Raw genomic sequence first — 27,832 nt, forward strand, 5'->3', positions numbered from 1 at the left:
GGTCATTTTTATCTTGTAAGGTCGTGGTGAATATTAAATGCAATAAAAACTGTAAAGTGCCTGGCACATAGTAGGCTTTTCAAAATCTTTGTCTCTCCACTTCTCTCTTTGAGTTTGATAGAGAGGATGGGGAAAATGGCCCTGGAAAACTCAAGGAAAACTCAGTCTGCCTTCTTATACTGGGGCATTTCCAGCGAATATAAACCAATTGAGTCATCTATTTGCCAAATATTTATTGAGCTCCTACTGTGTGTTGAGCACCATGCTAAGGTGCCAGAAATTGAGGGACGAGAAAGAAAACACTGGCCACCCTCCCAGACTTAGCGTCCAGTGGAGAGACAGTGGTCAAACAACATTGAAATGCATGGTTCCAAGGGTGCTAATGATCTCAAGTGAAAGAATAACACACTGTCCATGACAGAGGATTCTGGGGGCTCAGGGAAGTTTGGGGGCTCAGAGAGGACCCTTTGGGGGAAGTGGGCTTGAGCTGAGGGAAGAGTTGGCGTTAACTGAGCAAAGATGGCGGTTGGGGAGTGGGGGTAACTCCAGGCCAGGGGAACAGCTTGTGCAAAGGCCCTGAGAAGGGATTGTGGAGGAACTGAAAGAGAGCAGACACACTGGAACAGATAGAGCATGGGGTTGAAGGACAAGTAAGATGAGGCTGGAGCAGCAAACAGTAAGATCCTGGAAATTTCTGCTAGGTGTTAGGTCTTCCACCCCACCGGCAAAAAGAGTCTAGTGAAAATTAAGAAGGTGAGAGACACAATCAGAGCTTGGTTTAGGAAGATCTCTCACTCACAGATACAGAGAACAAGCTAGCGATTACCAGTGGGGAGAGAGAAGAGGGAGGGGCCACAGAGAGGGAGGGGAATAAGAGGTACAAACTATTAGGTAAAAAATCAGCCACAAGGATATGTTGTACAACTCAAGGAATAGAGCCAATATTTTATAATAACTACAAATGGAGTATAACCTTTAAAAGTGGTGAATCACCATATTGTGCACCTGTAACTTAGATAATATTATACATTAACTGTACTTCAATCAGTCAATCAATCAATCTCTTCAATCTGGGAAATTTCAAAGCAGACTGGATATTATGTATCAGGGGCCAGCAAACTTTCTGTAAGGGCCAGAAAGTAAATATTTTAGGCTCTGTGGACTGTATGGTTTTGGTCACAACTGCTCAACTCTCTGTTGCAGCTTGAAGACAGCCCTAGGCAATAGGAAAGCCAATGGGTGTGACTATGTTCCAATAAAACTTTATTTACAAAAACAGAGGGCCAGATTTGGCCTGAGGGCCCATGTTTGCCAACACCTTTTATATGATGCTGTTAATTTTGTCAGTGGTAACGATATAATAATTATAGTTTTTTAAAGTTCTTGTCTGTTAGAGTTAGGTACTATGGAAATTATGGGTGACATACTGTGAAGTTTGAGATGTTTTCCAATCTCTGGCAAAAACATAGGGGGAGAAACAGATGGACCAGGACTGACAGAAGGTTGATAATTGTTGAAGATGGGTGATGGGAGTTCATCAAACCACTCTCTCTGCTTTTGTTTATTAGAAATATTTTGGGACTGTGTTAGAAAAAAAAATTCCATAATAGAAAGTTTTAAAGCCCTCTCCAGATCTTTTAAAGCCAAGTGACAAATGGACTGTGGGGGACAGAGAGACCCCAACCCTGTGTGAGGCCCACTGTAGGCAGACACAGATAGGCAAGTTCTGGCCCTCTGCCTCAAAAATTTGACCATCTCCTAGGGGTGATGAAGAATTCCACTAATAAGGGGGAGGGGTGTGGTTGGGAATGGAGGAAATGTCTCTGAGCAAAGATTTCAAGGTGATGTTGATAGGTGGAGATGTGTCAGAGTGTCCTGGTCCACGTCAGTGATGGGCCTGGCTTGACTGAGGCAGAAGGTGCCAGCAGGGCTGGTGGATGGTCAAGGGAGCCTTCATGGCAGAGTCTGTGAGAAGAGGCGGGGCCATGCAGGGGTGAAGCGCTCAGCTTCTGCTGCCGTATTACCCAACCTTAAATCCTCTTTACTACGTGGAAGGCCTTAGGCCAGTCACCCAGCCTCCCTGGTCTTCAATTTCCAAGTCATCAGAATAGGAATAACAATATAAGAAAGAATTAGAATAAAGGAAGGGCTTAATAAATGTCACCCACACTGATGCTGCTGCCGATACTGTTGGAGCAGGCATGTCTGTGCATTGAGAAATCCCTCTAGGTGTAGGGCGTAGGATGAATTATGGAGAAATCAGGGCAGGGAGGTGCTTAGGGGGCAGGAGGCCAGGATAGTCGGAGTGGGGAGGAGCAGGGGGTGAAGAGTTGAAAGACACAACAGAGATAAAATATGATGAACTGGGTGATTAGTTAGATGGAGGAACGTAGCAGTGGGAGTGGGAGGGGAGTGAGGGGCCATCAGGGAGCGGGGAGGGAAGACACTGTTCTCAAGCCTGGGAGAAGAGTGATGTTGTCAGGGGAGAGGAGTGTTGTGTAATGAATTTGGGCTGAGGATGTTGACCGTGGGAAGGCAGACTGGAATCCTCGAGCCATGAGGGTGTGGCCCCCCTTAAAGGTAACTGATATAAACTTCCCTGTCACCTGTAAAATAGGTTCCTGATTTATACATCCTGAGGTCTTGGAACTGATGAGTAAAAATGTCAGGTCTTGCGCACACCCCAGCTGCCTTCTCCCAGGGATCACGCGAGGCATTATCCCGTGGCCTTTCTTACAAGGAAAGGCGTTTCTCAGAACGTATTCCACCGTTGTGTGTTCTGTGACAGGAATATTTTGTGGTCAAATAAGTTTGGGAGGCATTCCATTCAATGAAAAAGTTAACATGTTTCTTGAACGCAGGACTTATCAGGGCCTCTCACGTGCTGATGGGTTTGGTGTACCCTGGAGATGAACGGGGCATGCAATAGTGCTAAAACTTATCTTCCTGCCAAACTGTTTGTTTATTTATTTTGTGGGGTACTTATCCCTGAAAGGTAAGCTGTCTAGACCTGCGGGGTGTGTTGGGGGGAAGCCGCCACGTTTTCAGGATCTTGGAGCAGAGTGTCAGAAGTTTTACGATGTGTGCATTAACGTGGCACCTGCATTTCTAACAGGCTCCCAGGTGATGCCCACGATGCTGGTTTAGAGACCACACTATGAGAAGGAAGGTCTTAGAAGACCACCTTCCTCAATTATCAAATCCTCATGGGGGATGCCGTGAGATTTTTAGGCCCGAGCGGGCACTTAGTTTTAGCATCTCCATTATTAGGGGTCCATGCCGCCCACTTATTCCATCCCTGCTGCCAAAATTGTAGCTGCTCACAGGTTGTAATCGCCTTCCTGTTGGGAGCATAGAAGGAGCCAGGGAGCATGGAAATCCAAAAAGGCTCTCATCAGGAAGGAGAAGGAGAGGGGCCCTGGTGACTCACGAACCACATGTGAACAAGCAGCTTCTGAAAGGACACGCTGACTGCCCACGAACCCTGGGTGGAGCCGTGGGGGTGGGAAGGTGCTACTGTGGCTCCGGGTTGGCATCAGAGCTCATGGCTGGGATGATCCGACAGGTCTGCCTCGTGGGGGGTTTGTGTGTACGTGTGTACACCCTCATGTGCAATACTTCTTCCCAAACTGCCAAATCATCTTAACTAATTTGAACAGTCCTCCAGTCCCTTATTTAGAATGGAATTTGGGGCCCAAGCTCTGCTCTCCTTTAACATGGGGACAAGGGAATGAAAATAAACTTTGGTTTTACTATGGCTGAGAAGCAAAGGAGGAGAGTCTGGATTTCAAGCAGTGGATGCCCTGTGCCAGCGGCTGTCACGAGACCTGGGCGAGTCTTCTGTAGAAAGGAGGCACCAGGGACCTGTGGGAGGCCCCCACCTGAGGACACCTGCTCCACGTCCTCCCATCCAAGCCCTACTTTACAGCCTTTGAAAAGCCCTCTGCTAAAGGGCCTAACTTTTAAAGACTCTAGGTTCTGGTTATATGGCACTAGGTTTGGATCCCAGAGCTCTGCTATGTACTGAATCTGTGACCTCAGATAAGCCTCTTAACATCTCTGAATCTCAATGTATTCTTCAGTAAAATGGGGATGATAATGGTTGCTTTCCATATTCCTGGGATGGTTTTCAGGATGAGATGAGATAATGCATGTAAAGTATAGAAACACAGTAGGTGCTCAATAAATGGTTGCTTTTTCTAGCCCCCCTTTTTTTTCCTTCTTATCCAAAAGAGTCCAGTGAGTAAGAACTAATGTGCTTTTCACACACATTTGTTTTACGGGCGTGAGCACTTTCTGATACTTTAACCACTGAGAGCAGAGCTTTGATTGACTTCTCAAAACACCCTGAGGGGAAGGGAGGGATGTTTCCAGGGGCTGAGGCATGTCCAGGGCTGCACGTCCAGTGGACACTGGGACATCACTAAATTATAGGTTGACATCCCTGGAGTCCTGAGTATGAGGAAGGTGACTCCTTAATGAACAACGCCTTGGGGACAAAACTCCTTTGGACCCAGCATGTTGAAACGTGAGAAAGGAAACATAAAGTGTCCTCCCCAATCTTGATGTGAAGTGGCCTCTGTTGGCCCCTGAGGCCATCTTTCTGGCCCTACCTAGTGGTGAATAATGAGGTTTAACCAAGGAGAATGGAGAATCCTTTCACTTTGGGCTTCTACCCTTGTCCCCACCCCCAAGGGGGGCCTCCTGCTCAGCCACCCCCAGGCAGACTTGCCCTCCTGCCTTCTCTAAGCTTCCATCCTAGTTGGGGAGGGTCTGGTAACTGGACATTGACACCTGGCCTTTATACTAAATGATGTGATAGTCACTATTAATGACAATAACCACTTTGCTGGATCTTTAATCCATCATTTAATTTCTTCCATGTGCACCCAGCTAGAGGGATTTTTGTGGATGAGAAAACTGAGCCCCAGAGAGAGGAGGTGACTTTGTGGTTGTTACACATCAGGCTGGGGTGTGAACTCAGCCCCGCTGGACTCCAGAACCCCTTTCCCCATGCCACGCTGGGAGTCCTCTTTTCCATGTCCCCATGCTCAAGTCTAGTCCATCTGCTCAGTCTAAATGCCGCCCCCCTACCTAACCTCATCCCTTCCCAGCCTCTGCTCCCAAAGTCACATGTCAACACTGCTTCTTTGGGCACCTCCTACATTATTCAGTTTGCACTTAATGCTGCTTTGAATGACAGTCCCCATCCCCCTGGGATGAACTCAGGCACGTTTTGGTGTCTCTTGATACGTTTGGCTCTCTGGCTAACGTCGAATACCTTGTTACTTTCGCCTCTGGTGTAAGACGGTGGCATCTGGCTTCTGGGCTTATCTCCTGTGCTTGTTGAAGTATTGCGGTATTTCCTCTTCTCACGAAAACACCTGACCCTCCTAGTGGCTCGGATAACAGGGGTGATCCCCAGTAGCTGCTTTCTCCGGGGCATTCCTGGTCCCCTAGCGGGGAGGACCTGCACTGGCTCAGTGCCATGAGAATGCTCCTAAAATTGTCCCAAGTACCCTAGGGAAAGAGGTGACTTTTTTTGTTCACTCTTGTATGCAGAAGATTTACTAGTTGTGGAATAGAACGGAAGGGCTGAAAAGTTCATTGTAGTAAAGGTGGTAAAAATTGCTAGTTGCCCAGCCAATGCCCATTCTCCCTTATTCCTCACCAAAAGAACCCTGATCACTGAGGGTAGTAGTGTGGCCAGCTATAAGACTATTTCTCCCAACCTCCCTCGTGACTTAATTCTGGCCAGTGAGATGCAAGTAGAAGTTGCTGGGAGAGACTTCCAGGATGTCTTCATAAATAATAACCACTGAGGAAGGCCTTCTTTGCTCTTACTTCCTTCTCCCTGGGGCATAGATGTGATGGTAGGAGTATCGGCAGCCATTTTAGATCATGAGGTAACTGTGAGGATAGAAACAACCTACTAAGAATGGAAGAATAGAATGACAGAAGGAACCTGGGTCCCTGATGACCATGGAGCCACTGTGCCAACCCTGGACTGCTTACCTCTGGATTTTTTCATGTATATAGCAATAACCCATTATATGTTTCTGTTATTTTGGGTTTTCTATTATATGTGGATGAATCTAATCCTTACTGATACATAACACGTAAAAGTGGATGGCATTCCAGTAATGTGAAAATATGTATGCCCAAGGTTATTCATTGCTGTATTGTTTGTAACTACAAAATATTGGGAACAATCTGAAAACCCATCGGTTGCATAATTGTGGTAGATCTACCCAACACAGTCCTGTGCAGCTGTAAAAAAGAGTGAGGCTGATATCTATGGGCTGACATGGGGGTGATTTCTAGGACCTGTTGTTAAAGTAGGGTGCTACCTTTTGTGTAGGAAAGGTGGGGAGAAAATATCTGTGTTTTTGCTTATTTGTGCCCCCAAAAAGTGCTAGAAGGATAAAACAGAAACTAATGAGACTGGTTAGTTACAGGAAGTGAATGAAAATGGGGTTGGAAAAGAGAAAGGATGGGAGGAAGTGACATTTCTCTAGTATACTTTTTTGGCACACTTACAACTTCTGGAACCATGTTGATATTTCATGTACTCAAAAGAGAAATAAAATCAAACAAGGCTGGGGGAAGATCTTCAAATGAGATACAAGTAAAAACAAAAGAACTGAGCTAGTTTTCAAAGGAAACGCACAACCCACACTGTAAGGAAGGGTGGGGAAGAGCTGACCCCCGTGATTTTGGAACACAATGTTTGCATGAAAGACAACATAACCCGACGTAAGTCTTAACTCTAGATGGTGGATTTCTTTTTGGCAGATGTATAGGTTAGCAATTTTGAAAATACTTACTGCATATTCTGGGATTGCGCAAATAAGTAAATATATTGTGCATAATGGGAGCTAGGTTTGTCCTTGACAGAGAAGGGAGTTACGTATATGGAAGCAGAAAGATCTAATGAATTCACCATGTTGGATTGGAATTGGAGGTACAATGTTTATATATATATGTCTATATACACACATATATGCTTTTATATCTGCATATACATGTCTCTGTGGTCTATATATGCTTGTATATGTACTTGTATAAGTATTTATATACATACTTACATTTACATAGATATTACTTACATAAGTATACACATATCTATATCTTATACATATATATTACAGAAATATATATATATAGATACATCTGTATGTTTATACATGTATAAGATACATACTTGTCTGTGTCTGTATCTGTTAATTTATGGGTTGAGAGAAGAATATGGTAAAATGTTCACATTTGGGGCAGCTGGGTGTAGAGTTTATGATAACCTTTGGACAATTATTGCAATTTTTATATAAATCTGAAAGCAGGTCAAAATTTGAAAATTAAAAGAAAGAATCCAAAGTGGACAGCTCGCTCATGGGAGTTGAGGCTGAGGCTTGAACCCAGTCCTTCCAGCCCCAGCCGGGGCCCTCTTTCCCATCCCACAGCCTCCTCTTCCCTCTGAAGGTGGGTCTAGGGAGGACCCTCAGGTGAAGGTCAGCTGGGCAGATGGGTTTCATAGCCCCCTCCTCATTCATCTGCAGGAAGGGTCCCTGACGCAAGCACAGGGCGGAGAAGAGGAGAGGGTGCCATCCGGGGTGGGGGCTGCGACCAAGTCTCCAGGATCTTTTGTTGCTGCTGGAGCGCTGGATAAGAGGGTGTCAGTCTGGATCCTGGTGTGGACACAGCCTGGTTCAACCTCTGAGGGTCTCTTCTGTGGTCTCATCATCCTCACCTCCCCACTGCTCCTCCTGTCTTCCCTAAACATGTGCAGGAAGATTTTCCAATGCAATACATCCCTCCCCTCATTAATCCTCTCCCTGTGTCTTGGATGGGGATTTTTCTCTCGTATGCTTCTTCCAAAATATTGCTTCTCAAGGGTTTCAGTAGTAATTCAACACAATGGCCAAAGAAAGAAAGGAATGACGTTCTCCCCTCCTTTGCCATCCCTCCCCTATTAAGCATGAGTTAAGGGTACCTGGCTTTTGAAGCAGAAGTGATTCAGAGTTTGGCAACTGGGTTCAAAACTTCACTCTGCCCTTGACCTCAGTTCCCCACTTGCAAAGTGGGAACAATGATAGCATTGACCTTACTGAACGGTTTTGAGGATTAAATGAGATACACATGCAGGTGTTTATCATAGTGCTTGACCACTGTTAGACGGTAGCAGGTTTTGATGGTAGCGATTTTGTGCAGAAGATGAGCCGTTGGGAAGGCCGCATTGCTTTCCTGAACCCAAATTCATCTTCCCTGCAGTTACATTCTGCCAGTCAGTGTATTTGATAGATTTGATGGCCCTCTGGATAAAGACATGGGTTTGATCTGCCTGGGGAGAACTTCCCCAAGTCTTTCCTACACAGTGTATAAACCAGAGCCCCCTGCCCGGGCCTGGGTGTGTGTCTCTCAAGCTTCCATCTTTCCTGGACACAGAACTGCGCTGTAATTTTCCAGAAAGCATCTTCTCCCACTGCCTCTCTTTAGTGAGTGTCAGGCAATGGCAGTTTGCTGGGGTGGAGGGAAAGTCGTCTGCTTTTTGAGGGGGAAACAGCACCAGGCTTCTGTAAGCCCCATGCAGGTCCTCCTTCATATATGGCCATTTGGAGTCCTGTTACTGTAATAATAGGCATATGGGCACAATCCAGGGAGCTTTCCAAATAAGAAAGCACCAGAACATCATTATTTGAGGGTTCAAAAGCTCCTTCTTCTGGGAGGTAAAGTTATATGTAAGTATTTTCAGCAGGACCTCTTATGCCAAAACTCTGCAACAAAAATTCACTCTCCATTACCAGTCTTGGGGGAAAATGTTCACAGCTATTGGTGTTGACCTAGTTCCCTCAATTTCTTTTGCTTTTGTGTTTTCTTCTGGTTGTTGTTATTGTTGTGTTTGTGTGTGTACGCGTGTGCACGTCTGAACATTTTGGGGGGTGTCTTTAAATAGAATGTTTGTGTGTTGGCTGGTGGGGCGTTACCAACAGCCATTGAGATACAGTTCACATGAACTGTCATTCACTCATGTAAAGGTCCACTGGTTGGTGGCTTTAGTATACTCAGAGCGGTGCAGTCACCACCACCATCAATTCTGGAACATTTTCATCACTCCAGAAAGAAATCCTGTCCCCATTAGCAGTTATTCCCCATATCAAACCAGCCCTTAGAACTCTAAGACATCACTAAGCAATTTTCTGTCTCTCTAGATTTGCTTTTTCTGATTATTTCAGATAAATGGAATTATACAATATGTGATCTTATATGGCAGGCCTCTTTCACTTAGCATTTTATTTTGTTTTTGTTTTTGGTTTTTTTTGCCACCTTTTTTGTGGGGGTGATTAGGTGTATTCATGTATGTATGTATGTATGTATGTATGTATGTATGTATGTATGTATTTATGGAGGCCCTGGAAATGGAATCCAGGACTTCATGCAGACTAAGCACGCACTCTGTTACTGAGGTATACCCTCCCCTTCACTTGGCATGTTTTTAAGGTTCATCCATGCGTAGTAGGTATCAGTACTTCGTTCCATTTTAAGGCCAAATAGTATTCCATTGTTTGGATATACCACATTTTGTTCAGCCATTCATCAGTTGATGAACATTTGAATTGTTTCCACTCTTTGGCTGTTATTAATGACACTACTGTGAACATTCAAATACAAGCTTTTGTGTATGTCTGTTTTCATTCCTCTTGGGTGTATATCTAGAAATGGAATGGCTGGGTCATATAGAAACTATGTTTAATTTTTGAATAACTGTCAAACTGTTTTTTGAAAGGATTGCCCTATTTTACACTCCTACCAACAGCGTGTTAAGGTTACTATTTCTCCACATCCTCGCCAACACTTTTTAGGGTCCATCGTTTTTATTAGAGCTATTCTACTGGATGTGAAGTGATACCTCATTGTGGTTTTGATTTGCATTTTTCTGATGACTAATCACATCGAGCATCTTTTCATGTGCTTATTGGTCATTCGTACATCATCTTTGAAGAAATGTGTATTCAGATCCTTGGCCCACTTTTAAATTGGGTTGTCTATTATTATTGTGTTGAAATAGTTTTTAAATACATATTCGAGATACAGTTCTCTTATCAGATATATAATTTGCAAATATCTCCTCCATTCTGTTGGTTATCTTTTCACCTGCTTGATGTTATCCTTTGTAACACATAGTTTTACGTTTTGCTGAAGTACAATTTATCTAATTTTCCTTTTATTATTTCTATTTTTGGTGTCATATCTAAGAAGCCTTTACCTTACTTAATGTCACAAGTATCTTTGCCTGTATTTTCTTCTAAGAGCTTTATAGTTTCAGACTTACAGTTAAGTCTTTGATACATTTCAAGTTAATTTTTGTGTATGGAATGAGGAAGGATGCAACTTGATCCTTTTGTGCATGGCTATCCAGTTGCCTCCATTTTTAAAGTATAGACAGAGTTCAATGACAGTTGGTTAATAGTGTCCCCTCTTTTGCTCTGGCCCTTCCCCGGACCTCTGTGACTCACAGACTGACTTGTCAGTGTCTGGCACACAGGAGACCTCAGGTCCCTGCCAGTTCTGAGGGTGGTGAGGCCCCAGTTGTTAAATATTTCAAATGTCACACCTACGTGTTGGTGTGTGTTGTGACGCATTCTCAGGGTTGGAGTTACTAATATCAATTCAGAGATGACCCATAGCTTGCCACTAATAACCAACCGTATATTGTACCTCGAGGGGGTGTTGCTAGAGCAAAGAGAAATGCCAGCTTTTCTGTAATTAGCACGCCAGTGAGGACTAGACCAGAGTATACCCAGACCCAGAATGAGCTCAGCAGTTGTGTGAAAGCCTGTGAGCCAGAGATCTCAGAGGCAGCAAGAAGAGACGTTCTGCTGTGGTTTCTTCACAGGCAAACGTGTAACCCATCTTAGGCTCCTATCACAAATGTGCCATCTAAGGACCAGGGAGATGATATGGGTGGGTTCCTCCTCTGCCTCCCTCTAGGGCAGATGGCCTGATTTTCCTGTTGCAAAGCGAGTTTGATCATCATTTAATGGGATGGAAGGAGCCTCTCTCGTTCCTGGAGAGGTTGAATGGTCGAGACAACTTCCTCAGAAGCCTCTAGTTTGTGGATCAGCCTAGTGCCTGGTGCCTCCTAGGCCCCTGTGATGGTGCAGCTCTCCAAGCCACGGAGAGGGACTCTGTCCAGTCATCAGAAGTGCTCTGCCTCGGCCAGCCCTTCTGTCGCCTCCCTCCCCGGCCCTCTTTGCTCAGCCCCTCTCTCCTGCAGCGTCTGCATTCCACATTTCTGGGTAATTATATTTTTGGCAGTGGCCCTTCTGCATGCTGGAGAAGCAAGCGGTTGAGTCTGTGGCCTTTTCCCAGGTGCTATTTCCAGCTGGGCCGAGCCAGACTGCTCTTCTGCTGTATTCCAGGACACAAAAAGTCAGGGGCCTTGACGGGAGGACAGACCATGGTGTGGAGACCTCCTGGCCTGACTGTTCAGGGTGGACAATAAATGAATGCCTTAGGAAAATCAGTGAGACCACATGACAGGGTGCCAGGGCCCCAACCCCACTGCCTGACCTCATAAATGGTCCCGACTGCACCGTAATATATGAGTGGTCAGGTGGGACTGGGCATATTTACTGGGTATACTTAGGGTGCTCAGCTACAGCAGATAGAGGACACAGGACAACTGAAAACAGAGTGGCTTCAGCCTTCAAACTACACTCTCATGTTCTCTTCGTCTAGGAAAACATGATGACAAGTCCCAACCTTTACACAGAGATTAAGAGTTACCCTTTGTTCTCAAAGTAACTCTTACTATCTTATATATACTTGTATTTAAAGTTGTTGTATTTCATAACGACTAGGATTTTTTACAAAATTATATTTAGAATGATAATATTTAGTAATTCTTACCTTATAGAATATTTACAAGTGATTTTCCTCACCATCTAAATACATTTTTAGGAAAAGCCTATTTGATTGCTGAATTCCATGCACCAATGCATTCCATGGGTATTTATTGAGCACTCACTAGTACTAGGCCCTGGGATATACCCAGCACCAAGATAATCTCCAGCCCAAAGATCCATCCCCCAGCTCAGGTTCAAGTGTAAAAAGGGAAGAGAGAGGGGACAATTAAAGAGAAGGAACATGTCGGGCTCCAAAGTTCTACTGACTTTAAGCAAAACGTGGGTCCCCAAGAGTCTGACCCCATCCTTCTGCCCTTTGTCACCATCTCAAGACATTGGGGTCCAACTCCTGTCAACCCATGTGCCCAAGCTCCTTAAATCAAGGCACCAGAACTCCATGGTGTCCAGCAGTGTCCCAGGAGAGATCAAGGCCACAGGTTAAATAGGGGCCCTGAATTATCCATTTTATCTGGAAATCTGTACAGGAAAAACTACCCTTATAACAAGGCAAATGGGAAAGTCATGGCATAAGAGGCAGACTCCTCAATAAGATAAAAAGTGAGACATGAAAGGACTTGCACTCTTGCAGGAGGGCCACTTTGGTTTGGACCTTAGATTCTTCAGGCTGTACGTTCACTCACCCCTTTCCCTAGAAATACTCAGGTGGGAAATCTTAAGACGATATGGCATGACTCATACCCATCTTAGTACGGTGACCGAGGGAGTCTGCTGGGCCTGGAAGGCCTGAGGGCTTGTTTGCCTTGGGTTTTGGCCTTTGTTCAGTGACTTGCAAGACTGGCCTTTGGTGAAAGAGCTGATCACTCTCCCTTCTCACCTGCCTCCGCAGCCTCTTCCCAGGTCTTCCTTCTTGATCCCCTCATACCCTTCCCTACCCCTCCAGTGTAGTAGATGTGGATTGATTGTATCTGCCCTGCACACATTCCCTCCCCTTCCCATTTCTATAATAGTAGCATCCTCTCTTTTCTTCCTCTTCCTGCCACACCTCCAGCCATTGTGATTGGCCCAGCAATGAACACATGACCCAAGCTGAGCCAATCAGGGTGCTTCCTTGGGATTTTACAACTGAAACCAAGCAAGAGAAACCATTTCTTTCCCTTTGGATCACTAGCTCTCAGGCCATGGCCACAGAGTTAATGATGCCTGTGTACCTGCCACCTGGAGGACTCTGAGAGAAGGGCAACAGTGACGCAGAAGCCGAAATGAAGCAAAGGAAGTACTGATGCATTCAAATCCTTGGTCTACATCCTAGGTTCTTTGGGAGGATTAAATGAGTTAATACTTGTGCTCAGTACATAGTATGTACTCAGTAAATGCTGGATAAGAGCATTTACAGAGGAAGGCACTGGGGTTCAGTGCAGCTAAGCTAACTTAATTATTCACATAGTTCCTAAGGAACAAAGGATATAGACTGAGAAGTATTCCTCAGGTCCTTAACTTCGAGCTGCTCAGGCCCTTTCTTTAAGGCTTATAACTCTTTCCAGCTTCTTGAACCAACAAATGTATATTCTCCTTTTAATTCAGATGGTAGCCTGCTGCATGGAATGTTCTCCAGGATATTTTGCATGCCATGGAGATTGTTCATGTTACCAGAAGAGTTTTTTAAACTCCACTCCCCACTCCCCCAAGCCTTAATTTCTTCATCTCTGCCTTCACTGAGGATGGCTGTGGCCATCAAATCAAATGCATGCGAAGAGCTTATCATGGGGCCTATCAAATCATAAGCACTTAACTCCATTTAATTGATTTTATTTTCTTTAAACCCGGCACAGGAAGTGGGAGTTGAAAGGGCCTCCACTCCGGACAGGCCTTGGCTCCTGAAGGTGACGAGACTTCCTGTCAGAGTTTGTGGACAGATCATGAGCCTTTCACCCCAAAGACAGGAAGGGAGGGAGGAAGGAGCAAACAAAACTACGGACACAGAAAACTTCAAAGCCACCCTAAAAAGCAGACACTGAGCCCCCTCTCCCCTTATGCTAAGCAGTCCGGCTCTCCCCCTTGAAGGCCTGGCCAGCACTGAGGTGAACACCGCCTGGCTTCAGACACTTTCCCTCCACACCCCAGCGTCAAGTCAAGCAAAGTGGGGCGGGACGAGGGAAATCAGTGGGGCTGGTTCACACAGAGCCTCCAGATTCTGTGCTACAGTGATGAATAGTGTACAAAGCCTGGAAAACACAGCTCTGTTGAGTCTGGGCCTCTGATTCATACGGAGGTGTGAGAAGAGGGAGGCAGAGCACTTGTCCTGCCCAGTTTGTGGAGCTGAGATTCCATAGCGGGGCGGGGTGGAGGGGGCGCGGTGTGCAGGTGGCTGAAACAGCCTGGAAACCAACCAGGTGGCCGGTCTGACTGCCCTACTCTGGGCCTCTGGCTGGCAAGGGTGTCAGAGACCCACAATGACCTGGGCATGAGAGGTCTGTGTCTGACTATCATTCATTCCTTTCTTTCCTCCAGGCCTGCAAAATCCCACTTAAAAAAAAACCCAACATAATATTTAAATACTAGTCATCTTCTTTTAATTTATACATATTTTTTATCACCGTTTAAAAGATTTTTTCAAATTACCCCTGGAAACTCCCGCTATTTCATAATTATCAGGGAAAAAAAGAGAGAGAGGGGAAAAGGAAAGGGACAGAGAGAGGGAGGGGGGCGAAAAAAATAAAGCCCACAAGAGGCAGGGAAGCTCTGCTTTGTCAGGGAAAGGGAAATAAAGAGAAACCAGCCCAGCTTCAAAGGGCGCATTTCCATAATTGCCCTGTAACTTTGGCAAAATAAATCTGAGCGTCTGAGAAGGGCACAGTCCCTTAGATGAGTGTGCTCCAGAGGCCCCAAGGGCTGTGGGCCCACTTGTTAGCGGCCTGGACTGGTGAGAGAAGGCAGGACAAAAGCCCTGAAACCACTGCCTTCCCGTTCCCGACGGCCGGCCCTAGAGTAAGACCGTACCCTGCCGTCGGCCAGCTCCTGCTCCCCGACATGGGACACACACGCACAGGCACACACACAGACACATGCACACGCATGCGCACAGTCCCAGGTAAAAGACGCAGGTAAAATAAATAGATGAACTTCTGTGCACAGAAGGCCTGACAGCAGTTAGGAGGTGGCAATAATTATGAGGCAAAACCACAGGAGTCGAGCTTTCGTCTATAACGTTCCAGTAACCTGCTCCTGATAGAAATATCCAGGGAGAAAGGCCCCAACTTTCCAGACACACATCCTCTTTGGGGCTGACTCTGTCCCTCTGGGCTGAGATGGTCCCACCCCCAGGGGCTACCCTGGGCACCAGGCTGAGCTGAAACCTGCTAGCTCTTTTCCCCAGGCTGGCAGTTTCCTGTTTGCGCTCCCTCACCCCTACTTCCCCCTTCCAGGGCCAAAAGTTCTTAAAGAACAAAAAACGTCCCACTTAGCGCCCTGCTTTAATGTTTCTCTCTACAAGGCTGTAGTTTCTGGGAGAAAATGCCTTGCTGGGATTGCCCCAGATACCTCTTCCCTCGCTCAACTCCACAGTTTCTCAACCTCGGCCCTGCTGACATTCTGGACTGGATAATTCTTTGTTGCGGGGCCCTGGCCTATGCCTTGTAGGACTTCTAGCAGCATCCCTGGTCTCCACCCACGAGCTGCTTGTGGCACCCCGACCCAGTCACAACTGGAAGGGTCTCTAGACGTTGCCATCGGTCCCGAAAGCGGGGGATTGCCTGGTTGAGACCCGCTCTTAGGACCTCTTCCAGGTCTCTCGCCCTGAGTGCTCATCCCCGCCACCCTCAGGAAGAGATGCTTTGTGGGGATTTCCATCCAGACCATCAGGATGGCCTTCGGAGGGGCTGGAGCTTCTGTTCACGGGGAAGCAGCAGCTGCTTCAAAGCTAGGTTGGTCCCACAATAGATGGACATTTTTAATGTGGTCAAGTTGGCTGGCTGGATCAGATGACAGTGGCCAGTCAGGATCAAGAGGTGGTCTCTAGAGAGGTTATGGGGCCGTTTCACCCCCCGTAATTATCTTTGGACCCACACTTCTTTCATTCATGCCTAACTGTAGAGTTGGACTTGTCAGAAAGTTTCATCTAATCCAATCTCCTCCAAATTGCACGTGGTGGAGGTGGGACCCTGAGGGAGGATGCGGCTTGCCCCTACTCAAGTGGGCAGTGGCTCTAACCACAGACGCAACTTTTACACACCCGCAATTGCCCATTTTCATTTGATGGAGGGGATGGGTACATACAACCAGGAATTACAGGACGCAGAGGACATTTCCAGAAGAAGACAAATAATTAGGCCCAAAGCGAGTTCCTGACAGAAACTCCCAACAAACCGGTGAAGACATGTGACATCCAGTTCCTAGCCAAGCATTCACTAACCTTCTAGAATGGAGGCCCAAGACAGTAGACTCTTCGGCCCTGCCTGCCAACCAGGGGCCCAGAGAATGCAGCCCAGGAGGTGAGTCCCTCGCTCTCCTCAAAGCCTCTGCTGCACTAGCCCCCTGGCCCTTCCATGCTGCCTCCAGACTGGACCCCGCTCCCTCCTCACTGTATATTCCACTCCAGAGAAATTCAACTGGAACCCGTGCATGTGCCAGTCCCAGAGGTGGGCCATCACTTAGGGAGATAATTTCATTCTCCTCTGGCTTCCTAGCCTGGTGAAGCACCCCCACCTCCAGCTCCATGCAGATAATGAGGGAAGCAGTGACATCTACTCCTTCCTCTGACCTAATTGATTATCCCTACACACCTTGGAGTGCTTTGCATAACCAGCCCCCGACAGCAGGAACCCCTTCCAGGCAGAGTGATTGACATTTTATTTCTAATTGAAGCTTAATCAGGATGAGATCCCCACATATTCTCTCTCCTCTCTCTGCCTTCCTTTTTTTTCTCTCCCTCTCTTCCCTAGCTTCTATTTTCCTTTTTAAATTTTAGGGCCAGACAATAAAGGGTGGAGGCAGACCGTAGAATCCCTGAAAAGAAGGCAATGGGAAGGACGCAGGGAGGGAGGCCTTGAGAGGAAGCATCTGTTCCCTGGTGAAATGAAAGTGTTGCAAAGAAGGGGTCTCCTCTGCCCCTTTTTAACTGAAAAGCTTATGGGGTTCCTTTCTTTTTTGATCACATTATCTGGGTAAACTTGGGGCCGCTGGAAGGGGCCATGTGTTCTACAAGATAGAGAAGACACAAACACATGGGAGCCTCAGCCAGGTGCCTCTCATCTCTCCTCCAGGACCACGCACACTGCCCTTACAGTGGGGCATGATTGGCCTCCTCCAAGGACCATTATCCCCAGAATCAGATGGTCTGAAATGCTGACCAAACCCCAGGGTTTTCCCAGGAGATACAGGGGCAGAGAAGCAGACCTTTCCAGGCTGGGCCTGGCCTCTACATGCCCATCTTTCTATGAACAGACGGATGCAGATTCTCCCCTCTTGGTGGATGTTCAGAGTGGGAAGGTTGCCTGACTTCTGCTGTAACCGTCTCTCCCTGCTGCACTCCTGCCTGGCGAGGGTCCTTTCTCCCTGGGTCCAGCTGGGTCTTGAGAGGCCTGAATGCAGACACCTGGCTTCTATGGCTGATGGGAGGGAGTGGGGCAGAATCTTGCCAGGAGTTTGAGGAGTAGGGTCTGGGATTCTGGACTGTGATAATGAGACCAGGGCTATTTATTCCTCCAACTACATGCCAGCACTGGGTGTGTCTTGTCTCTCATCCTCACAACCACCCCTGCCATGTAGGTGTCATGCCCTTTTTTGCAGATGAGTTATAGGGTGCAGAGAAATTAACTGTCTGCTCAGAATGTCACAGGATGCAGATGGGGGAACTCCGTCTGTGCTAGATGATGTTTGTGAGGCACTAGCTGAAGGCCTATCAGGCTGTTGTCCCTGGAAAGATACTCCGGTTAACCAGAGGCCTCTGCCCAGGTCCTGAGGCTGGGCCTCTGAGGTTCAAGGCCCAGGCAGTTGAAGCCGGTTCCACATTGAGGCGCTGTGTCCAGGGCCAGGGCTGAACCACAGGCTGCTCCTGCCACTGGGGAGGGAGCCTGAGGAAACCTGAGATGGCTCTGGCCTCCCACGAAGGGGATACAGGAGTGAGCCCCAGGTTGGCAAAGTCTTTGCTGGGTGTCTGCCTCTGTTCCACCAGCCCTCAGTGAGCCCCAAGGGCCACAGACTGACAGGCTGGCTGACAGACCCTCCTTTCCACCTGCCCCTGGGTCCCCACCCCACCCAGACAACCCCACCCTCATGGGGGGTCCCTGGGACTCAGCGCTGGCGGCTGTGCCTGCATGGATGGGTCCTTGCCCAACTCCCTCCGCTCCCGTTGAACTTCACCTTGAGGGTGTACCCTATGACTTGGTGCCTTGTTCCGTGACTTCATTTGTGCAAGCTCTCCCCAGACCTCCCCAGAGACCTGTGAGGTTGTCACAGACCCCACTATGCAGGGCAAACACCTGGAGCCTGGCCGGCCTATAAATTTACTAACTTAATGTGGGGAGGGAGATGCAAAAAATGATAACCTCACTTCGTACCCTAAGGCGTCACTCTTCCAGCATCCTTCCAACTTTAAGTCAAAGTTGGGCAAGACTGGCTGACAGCAAGAGGAAAAAGAGGGCACAGAGGGGACGCGAAGCCTGGCCTGGCTGGAGAGGCCGCTGAGGCAGGCGCCGAGCGGCCCTTTTGTCCTGTAGAGGGAGCTCCAGCCCCAAATTTCCCGGCTCCCTCCCCAGGCCCGCCTGCCCCTGGCCTGCCTGGATCTGAAATCCCGGCTGGACCCTGCAGCAACCCTAACACCCTCTACTTGCCTCTTCCCCGCACTAGGACCTCAGAAAGCTGCCCTTCCAGGGCATTTGGGGAAAATCCACTGGGGTGCCAAGATGCACTGATGCCTTCCAGACCCGGGTCCCCCCGACTCGTAATTCGGGCTGGGCATAGTCACCTAGAGGAAATGATGTGCACCTCTAGGTTCCCCGCTTCTCCATACCCCCCTCTACTCACTGCCACCCCACATCCCTGCCTCTATAAGGAGGAGTCTGGGGGTGCGAGGTGGTTGGAAGGAGGCCTGAAGCTGAGCTGGCACAACCCCTCATGTAAGACGGAGAAAGCCTCAATTGTGCCTAAGAATTGGTGGAGGTGGGGGGCGTCCAGATCCTTCTCTGAGTCTTTCTGCTGTGTCATCAGAGGAGGCCGCAAGACACTGTGCTACTCCAGGGGACTGGTGGGTTGGGCCCAGTTTCACAGCTCCTTGTAGGGAATCTTGCCCCATTTTCCACCTGTCTCCTTCGCCCTTTCTTTCGGGCACCCCGAATACTTCTCCCACCACCTTTCCTCCAGCAGCAGCCCAAGCCGGGCCACTTTACCTATGCTCTGCTCTGCTCTGCGTCTCCTGTACCTCTGCTCTGCTCTGATCACACGGCCCTGACTCGCCTCGCCTTTTTTCCCCCGCTGGTTGGGGGGACTCTTCAAACATGGTGCAGGAAGGCAAAACAAAACAAAAAACACCAAACAGATCCCTCTGGGAGCGGACAGGCCGGGTATAGTCAAAGTGGCAACAGCTCATTTATTTAGCCAAAAATAGATACTTTCTTGTACAATTTGGTTCACACATATATACATTTTCCTGTATATACAAAAAAGTCAGACACACTTATTCTTACTGAAACTCCACCCCCCCAAAATCAACTGAACAAACAAATCTCACACTCAGCTAATGCGGGGTACAGAAGCAACTGGGGGAGGACTGAGGGGGACTTGCTTTATTTCTTTTTCTTTCTTTTTTTGTTTAGTTTTCTTTTTAGGTATTCGTACACGGACATGCTTACAAGTCATAACTATACAGAACGATTTTTTTTTACAATTATTACAATGATTTAAAAAAATTTTTAAAAAGGACTAGGATGAGGAGAGAGCCGATAAGACCAGAGCTGCGTCCAGGTGGTTCTGGGGCCTGGAAAAGAGAGGCAGTGGTAGCAAAGGAAGTGAGAGTGAGGGGCACCGAAGCTGCCTAGGACTGGGAGACCCAACCCAGGGCTGAGGCCGGGGGCAGGGAGGCGTCTCAATGTGAAATGAGGTCCAGCTGTAGATGTTGGTCTTCCGGTTTAACTATAAGGTGGGTGGGAGGACCTCGAAGTCCGAGGCTGGAAGAAGGTGGGCTTCACAGAACCGCTGCCCGCTCCAAGGGCCTGGCCTGAGAGTGCCTGGACTGGGGCTGTCGAGCCATCTCTGGGCCCCCGGGGACGACGTTGGAGTGTGTTTCGCCCCCTTTTAAAAGCTCGACCTAGCTGTGTTTCCCCGGGGGCAGAAGCCCAAGTTTCCTCCGCATTCTTTCCTTCCCCCGCCTGCCGTTCCCACCACCCCACCCCAGCTCGGGGTCTCTTACCGCCTGGGCACCGGCTGGAAAGCTGTCTTGAGTAACTTTTTCTCCACTTCCAAGGCACTACAGCGATCTATGGGAAGCGGGGAAGAAAAAGCAGGGCCTTTAGAGCTCTCCATTCCGGGACCCATGGCCGCTGGAGGCAGGCGCCGAGTGGTAAGCACCCTGCGCCCCCGGGGACCTGCCAGTCTCCGCCTGCCCGGGCACGACCCCCAGACTCGCCCCCTCCCTTCGCATCCTGCACTCAGCAGTCACCTGTTCCGCCTTCGGGCTCCGCCGACCGAGCGAAGGCGGCGGCGGCGGCAGGGTGGCCCGCGGCTCCGGGAAGTCCCAGCAGGTGTGGAGGGGCCGAGCCGAGCAGGGAGAGCGGGTGCGGGCGTGCGCCGGCCGGCGGACCTGGGAACGGCCGGTTGGTCCAAGCGGGGAACTTGCCCAGCGGCGCCGAGACGAGTCTGTGAGCCGCGGCGGCGGCCGGAGAGAGCTGCAGAGCTGGGGGCGCGACCGCTGCGCCGGGGGGAGAACCCCCCGCGCCCGGGGGCGAACGGCGCGGGTTGTCCGGGCTTGTGGCCGTCTCGGCCAGGGACCAGATCTTGGGTTTCTGCAGGGCGGAAGCGGGCGCTGGTGCAGGAGCGCAGGGGTCCAGGCCCGCTGGGGGCGAGGGCGGAGATGGCGGAGCCGCGGCCATCGGCGGTGGCGCTGGGGCCAGACTCAGGACGGGCAGTGGACGCTCCTCCAAGCCCTCGGAGCTGTCGTCCGAGTCACTATTCTTGGAGTCTGAAATGGGTCCCAGGCCGAGGTCGTCGTCCCTGTGCGCCGCCCCAGTCAGGGCCAGCTCAGGCCCGGCGGCCGCGCCGTCCAAGTTCTCCAAATCGATCTCCTCATCCTCATCGTCGTCCGCCAGGCATTCGCCCCCGGTGTCCTCCTCCTCCCCCGCGAGCTCCTCCTCCTCCAGGTCCAGTTCGCGTTTGCTGTCTTCTTCATCCTCCTCCTCGTCTTCCTCCTCGCGCTCGCTCCCGTAAGCGTTGCCCTCCTCGTCAGTGCGACTGCGGGGCGCCCAAGTCATCTTGTTTTCCTTCTTGAGGCGCCGGCGCGCGTTGGCGAACCAGGTGGACACCTGCGTGAGGGTCATCTTGGTGATAATGGCCAGCATGATCTTCTCGCCCTTGGTGGGGTAGGGGTTCTTGCGGTGCTCGTTGAGCCAGGCCTTGAGAGTGCTAGTGCTCTCCCGGGTGGCGTTCTTGGGACGGGACGGGTCGCCGAACTGGTACTGGCCATATGGGTAGAAGGCGGGGTGCGGGTGTGGAAACGCGGTGGCCGCGGCCGGATGCTGCACCCCCGGGCTGTCTTTCAGCTCATACTGCGTGCCCTGTACGCACATGGGGAAGCAAGAGACGCGCGGAGGGAGCGAGGATGAGTCCTGGCGGTCGCCGCTTTCCCCTCCCGGCCCGGGCCCTGATAGTCTACTCCCGCGCGCTCACCTCGTCCGGCTCCCCAGCCCCAAATCCCCAGCCCCGGCTCCCGGGGCGCTTACCAGCTGCGGGAAGATGGGCAGCTCCGCGGCGTAGGGCAGGAAGGCGCCGTAGCCTTGGGCGGCGGCGGCCGCCGCTGCCGCCGCGGCGTAGGGCGCCCCGTACACGGACGAGAGCACGTTGGACAGAGACCCCGAGGCGGCCAGCTCCGAGGCTCCGGCTCCCGGGCCGCCCCGGGCCCCAGCGCTGCCACTGCCGGCGGCGGCCCCCGGGCGCTCGGGTGGGTAGAGCGGGCGGATGTACTGGTATCCGAGCTGGGGGAAGGACATGGTGGCCCGCGGGGCACGGACAGAGAGGGGGCCCGGCCCCCGGGGCCGCCCAGCTCAGCGCCGCCCGCGGGCTCCGGCGCGCATCGGGCGCTGGGCCGGGCTGGGGCCGCGCTGCCTCCCGCGCTGCGCTGCGCTCCGCGTTCGCCTATTGATCTGCTCCGCGGCGGCGGCGGCGGCGGCGAGGAGCCAGGTCAGGTCCGAACAGATTGGCGGAGATTCCCGGGGCTCCGGGCTCTGATTGACATTTCTACGGGCCCGCAAGCCCCTCCTCTCTGCGCCGCACTCCCTCCTCTCGGCAGCGGAGGTGCCTCTGCCCGCGCCTCGCTCCTCACTGCCCTCCTCTCCCCGAGCAGTGTCGCGCCTCGCTTCCTTCGCTCTCCTCTAGTTTTCACTACTCCTCCTCGCCCTTCCTCTCCCCTCCCCTCTCTGCGCTCCTCTTCCCCCCAGGATCGCTTCCGCTCCTTCGGGCTCTTTCACTCTCTTGGACGCTAGGAAACTCTTTTCTTTCTCCTTCTTTCCCTTTCTCACTATTCCCTTTTCTCCCCCTTCTGTTCCCTTCACTCTTCCTTCTTTTTAAAATCTATTTCTCTCTACGCACATTACACTCCCACACCTGGCCTCTGCGCCCTGGGCGAAGGCGGCCAAAAGTTGTGGACACTTGGGGTGCTGTGCGGGGGGTGTGTGTCCGTATCTGCGTCTGTCTGTGTGTCCGTCCCCGCCCTCACCCCCTCCCTCGCCCTTCCCCAAATCTCGGGTCTGACGTCGCGCCCTCTTATTCGACTTTTCCTTGCGTCTCCTTCTCGAGTCGCCAATCGCCGGGCGCCCTGCAGGCGAGGCCGCCCACCCCCGCGGATACTGCGCGCGGGGCGGGGCGGGCGGGGGCGGGAGCCGCGGCTCTCTGAGTCCCTTCCCGCCCCCTCTGGCCCGGGGCGGGAGGGGGAGCGAGAGGCGCGGGGACCGGGGTTAGTGCGGGGTCAGCTCGCCCCTCCCGCTTCCCGCCTCTAGGTACCTCTGCCCCTGCCCCAGCACGCGGGCCTGGGTCGGGACCAGACCCTGGTCCAGGGGCAGCCGCTGGGGCTTTGCTCTGTCCTGGCCCTCTTTCCAGCTCGCACCTCTTGATTCCTGGCCACTCTCAGCGGCAAAGGGAGGGAGTTTGAAGAGTGCTAGAGGGGTGATGGGGATGCGTTCTAGTCCAGTCTTCAAGGACCATCTCACTGCCCTGAGAAGCGAATCAGCCCCCCTACTCAAGAGGACCAAACCCTGAAGTGAACCACATTAATGCTGGTGTCAGGGTGCGAAACCCTTATTAGAAATGGCGGGTTCGGCCGGTGGGGGTGCTGGAGGGCAGACGCCCCAGGGATCTTGGGGAACGACGTTAGGAAAGAGGAGCCTGCGGGGGCCCTAAGCCGGCATGGGATGGGGGAGGAGCAGGGAGCCGGATGGCGGAGGCTCCGGGAACTTTCGGGGAGCTCTTGGAGAAGTTTGTATATTGGAATTTTCGGTCCGTAGAGATTCTTCGTTTCACTACCTCTTCTGCTTCCCGGTCTCCGGGCCAACCTGTTTTCTTTCTGCAGGGATCCTCCCACCCGCTCGCGTATGGATGGGAGGCAAGACTTTTAGTTTTATAGTGGGATGTTTCCTAAGTCAAACCCCAAATCCCAGTGCCCGCGCGCCCACTTTAGCGGATTAAGGCGTGTAGCCGACAGCAGAATGGAAATTCCCGGGATTGCGGCGGCTTCGGGCTAAACGCTTTAGGCCGCTGCGGCAACCTACGCACAGGCCAGGCCTGCAGCAGGAGCGCCCCGGGGACAACACTGGGACGACGACTGTCTTGGAGTTCCCAGTCTCGGCTCGGAGGCGAAAAGTGGCCGCTGAGTGCTGATTGATAAAGGAATCGAATCCGAATTTCACCAGAATGGAGGGATCGGGAAGTCTTGGCCCCGGCTGTCTCTGGTCTCAGCAGCTCCGGGGAGCCTCATTCGGGAATGAACTCCCGCGAGCACCCGGTTTTGACCCCACCCCCACTCCCTGCCTCTTTCTACCAGTTTTCACGCAGGTGGGCGGCTCCAGTAGGTGTGAAGGCCAAGAAAATTGGGGGGAACACAAGGGAAAGTTTGGGGGCAGCTAGGTTTGGGGTTCGATTGGGGAAACTAACGTGGGATAGTCTCATATTGGGTCACAGTACTTCCCTTAGCCCCTCCCCACCTACTTTTGCCTGGTGCCAGGCATTGGCTTTAGCTGGAGTCTTCCCAGAAAAGGAGGTATCAGTGGAAGCTCTGGCTTTGAAATGTTTCCCTGGCGCCTGATTTCGTTTTCAGTTAAATCTCAGCGAAGTGGCATAGGGAGTCATGGGCTCATCTCGTGAAAAATGTCAGGGTTACAAAACTGAGGGTAGCATTATTTCTCGGAGTATTTCCTAGGTGTCAGACCCAGAGCCTCGGCGGCCCTGAAATCCTAGAGTTTGTACAAAGTGGTGGCACCAGACCGGGGAGGAGCCAAGAGCGAGATTTTGAGGTGGGGAAACTGGGACTGCGCTGGGCCGCTATTTAACTCACCTCTTCCAGAAGGAAAAGAGAGAACAAGGAACCCCAGAGATGCTTCTTCCGTCCTCATTAACCAGCTATCGACCTGGCTTCGTCGGACTGCGGGAGGCGGGAAAGAGGCTACGGAAGGGGCGAGGCTGTTCTCAGTGAACTAGCCACGCCGGGTCGGGGGCGCTCGTGGCCCAGAAGGTGAACCGCCAATCCAGATGCGGACCCAAGAGCCTCGGTTAGATACCTCCAGGCGCCCCAGGTCCCAAGCAGAAGCAGCCTCTCCGCTAATCTAGTCTCCAGCTGAGATCATCCCTGCCCTGGCCCGGGCAATCTACGCCCCACGTCTGGACTCAGCCCTAGTCAGCCGAGCCCCGACGTGGCACTGGCTCCCCAATTCCACCGGGTCAGTGGATCCCGGCACTGTACTGAACTCGCGGGTCCGAGGACAGCCAAGCCTTTCCCAGGGATTTTTAATCCACGAGATAGGGTCAAGTGACACTTGCACAGGGAGGAAAAGCAGGTGTAGGGGAAGTTGATTTGGGAAAGGCATGCGCGCAAAAAAGCGCAGCCTGCGAACCCTTCTCCATCATCTCGCTTTCTTCCAACATTCCCAGAGCACAAAGCCTTTCGGAAGCTTGCCGTAGACTCTCTCCTAACTCTGCCAGGGTGTGAGAAATGCACGGGGGTGTCCAGAGCACTCGCTTAGGGCGCACAGCAGCGATCCCTGGTCTCGCACCTGGGGCCGCGCGGCTCGACGTGTGCCCCGCCAGACTCAAGGGCTGCACTGCTCTCTGTACACGAGCCAGGAGCCACCAGGCCCTCTTCCTGCCCCTGCTCCTGCCCCCTCCTCGTCCAGCCCCATGGTACCCACGCGTCCCCTCGGGGGCGCCGCTGTAGCCCTAAGCCTCCCCGAGGCCCATCTCCTGTCCTTCCCTGCCAGGCCCGAAGTCCTCGGGCTGCAGTGCGGACTGGCGATCCCTCCGCTTCCTGCAGACGCAGCGGCGCACGCTCCCACTGCTCCCTCCCCCCCGCGCTCGGGTTACAGGTTAATGAAATGCTCGTTTTCCTCAGTCATTTGTTTTGTTTTCCTGCAAAGTTCTGATAAGTAGCTAACCAACGAAGCTTGTAATTACAATCTTACAGAAACCGGGCCGATCTGTATATAAATCTCACCATCCAATTACAAGATGTAATAATTTTGCACTCAAGCTGGTAATGAGGTCTAATACTCGTGCATGCGATAATCCCCTCTGGATGCTGGCTTGATCAGATGTTGGCTTTGTAATTAGACGGGCAGAAAATCATTATTTCATGTTCAAATAGAAAATGAGGTTGGTGGGAAGTTAATTTCTCTCCGCTCTGTGAAGCGTAGACAAGAATTTAATGATTTAATTACAGTTGTAAGCCCTTTCCATGAGACTTAAATTGAGCTGAGAATATTTTTTTCTTTCTCTCTCTCCCCCTCTCTCTCTCCTGCGTTCTCTCTCTCCGCTATTAGCAGCCGCGTGGACGCTCGAGTCGTGGCCTGGTGTCCGCACTGGAAGGGATTTGTATCTGTCCAGGAATCCGGACCCCGAGTATCCCAGGAAGCGCGGGCCCGTGGCCTCCAGAGCCGCCCTGGAACGGGCTGCCGCTCCCTACTAGCCGCCAGGGCCTCGGAGCCCCTCCCTGGGTCCCGAGAAGCGACGGGGAAACTTTGGGAGAAACTTTGCCAACTTTGCTTTCGGCGAGGGAGAGGCTGCCCGAATGGCCCGGCCAGCGGCTGGCCAAGAAGCGCGGGGTGGGCGCCCAGCCAGGCCTGGGCACCCGATGCGGCCCGGGCAGGGCTGCCCGGCGGGCCCCTGGCTCCCCGACTCCGTCCCTGCATCGTCCCCACCTGGCCCGAGCCCCTGGGTCTCCAAGCAGCCCGCGTTGCGCAGCGCCCAGAACGGCCTGGATTGGGAAACCTGGCGCTCAGCGCGAGTGAGGTTATTTTTCTTCACCTCTCCAGGATCATCCTTTTCCACCTGACTCGAGCAGTTTCACCCCTCCCCTTCCTTTGTTTTTCTCTATCCTTCTGTCTTTCCCACTTTCTATATATTCGATTTCTAGGTCATCGATTTTTATTCTCTTTCTTCCATTCCCTCATTGGCTGTTTTCTTTGTTTCCCTCTGGACCACTCTTCAGTTCACTTTTCTCAATTTTGCTCCCTCCCTCTTCCATTATTTTATGTCTCTTTTTTCCTCTTTCTGACCCTGACTATGTCGCTCTCCGTCGCTCTCGTTCTTTCTTTCTTTCCTCCCTCTCTTTCATCCTTATGTATTTCTTTCGTCGATTTCTTGGTCTGTCTCTCAGGTTCTCCTCTGCTCTTCCTCTCCAGGATCTGTCCCCTCCCCCCGTGGATCTGCCTTCCCGGCGGCGCCCCCTCCTCATCCATCTTGGGAGATGAAAATGTCGTTTTATTGGATGCCGAGGCCAGATCTGGGTGATGGGGCTCGGCCAGTCTAGCGCATTTTCTTCATGCATATTGACGAGATGGTAATGAATGCGTTTGCATTGTTGCGTGGAGATGCTGCGTTTCCTGCCGCAGTTCCGAGCGGGCGAGGGTGGCGGGGGCCACGAGTGCCCACAGTGGGCACCCGGTCTAGTGGCCACAGCTGGCCCTCAGCGGGTTCACGGTGCTTGGGGCCCGGGGAAGGAAGTGATCTCGTAGAGCTCCCGGTCGGGCCGCCACCTCCTGGGCTTCCCCACAAAGGCCGGCAGCCCTCCCCTCATTAAAGCCTCGTTACTGGAACCCCCGCCTGGCTCGTGACGGTTCCTTTGCGCCTTCAGCCCAGGGGCCTCAGAGCCCCCTCCCCTGATGTTTCGAGGCCTGTGATGGAGCATCACCAGGAAATTGATGCTTGACAACGTCGTCTAATGGCAATAAATTGCGATTCCGAGTGACACGTCGCAGGATCAAATACGGCCGCATTGTGTACGGTGCCCTGCTCACTCTGCCTTAATCTTGGAGCGCGCAGTGACCGCGCTTGGTCAGGGAAGGTTGCGCCCAGGCCCCCGGGTGTTGGGAGCCTGCTCACGCCTGGGCTCAGCCCACCTGGAGGACCCAGTCGTTCTAGAAGGACGTGTCCTTCCTAGAGAAGATCTGCAAAGCTCAGGACCCGGACGCAGACACACCTCTCCAAGAGGTTATGAAAATCTGGAGCTCTGAGGGAGTGAGCTGAATTGAGCTCTGAGGGAACCTACGTTGGAGAATCAGAAA

The 27,832-nt window shown here is 51.5% G+C and overlaps 2 protein-coding genes across 7 annotated transcripts; one reads left to right on the top strand and one right to left on the bottom strand.

Moving 5' to 3' along the window:
• Positions 1 to 19,421: 19,421 nt before the first annotated feature.
• IRX3 (iroquois homeobox 3) lies at positions 19,422 to 22,712 on the bottom strand. The gene is made up of 4 exons (XM_032486328.1): positions 21,791 to 22,712; positions 20,515 to 21,625; positions 20,266 to 20,332; positions 19,422 to 19,833 (listed from the first exon to the last, which is right to left on the bottom strand). The coding sequence occupies exons 1-4, from the start codon at positions 22,055 to 22,057 to the stop codon at positions 19,779 to 19,781; spliced, it is 1,500 nt and encodes a 499-aa protein (XP_032342219.1). The 5' UTR covers positions 22,058 to 22,712; the 3' UTR covers positions 19,422 to 19,778.
• Positions 20,307 to 27,364, top strand: LOC116665753 (collagen alpha-1(I) chain-like). Of its 6 annotated transcripts, none has more exons than XR_004322414.1 (3): positions 23,390 to 24,994; positions 26,090 to 26,558; positions 26,951 to 27,364. XR_004322414.1 is itself a non-coding variant. In XM_032486331.1 (3 exons), exons 1-3 carry the CDS (start codon positions 25,452 to 25,454, stop codon positions 27,017 to 27,019), a joined length of 723 nt encoding a protein of 240 aa, XP_032342222.1. In that variant the 5' UTR covers positions 25,053 to 25,451; the 3' UTR covers positions 27,020 to 27,364. The 6 variants fall into 6 exon arrangements, 4 of the variants coding, with proteins under 4 accessions (XP_032342223.1, XP_032342221.1, XP_032342220.1 ...); XR_004322415.1 differs by having other exon boundaries at positions 26,093 to 26,558; XM_032486331.1 differs by lacking the exon at positions 23,390 to 24,994 and adding an exon at positions 25,053 to 25,636.
• Positions 27,365 to 27,832: the final 468 nt, after the last annotated feature.

This window comes from Camelus ferus, chromosome 9 (genome assembly GCF_009834535.1).
Source record: "Camelus ferus isolate YT-003-E chromosome 9, BCGSAC_Cfer_1.0, whole genome shotgun sequence".
NCBI lineage: Eukaryota > Metazoa > Chordata > Mammalia > Artiodactyla > Camelidae > Camelus > Camelus ferus.

Bases quoted from the DNA above. Each gene is read 5' to 3' on its own strand.
- LOC116665753 (XM_032486329.1), top strand. From the start codon at position 25,452: ATGGTACCCACGCGTCCCCTCGGGGGCGCCGCTGTAGCCCTAAGCCTC. The intron at 25,637-26,089 runs GTTAATGAAATG...CTCCGCTATTAG, and splicing joins CCCCCGCGCTCGGGTTACAG to CAGCCGCGTGGACGCTCGAG.
- IRX3 (XM_032486328.1), bottom strand. From the start codon at position 22,057: ATGTCCTTCCCCCAGCTCGGATACCAGTACATCCGCCCGCTCTACCCA. The intron at 21,626-21,790 runs GTAAGCGCCCCG...ATGTGCGTACAG, and splicing joins TGCCCATCTTCCCGCAGCTG to GGCACGCAGTATGAGCTGAA. The intron at 19,834-20,265 runs GTAAGAGACCCC...TCTCTTTTCCAG, and splicing joins TTCCAGCCGGTGCCCAGGCG to GCCCCAGAACCACCTGGACG.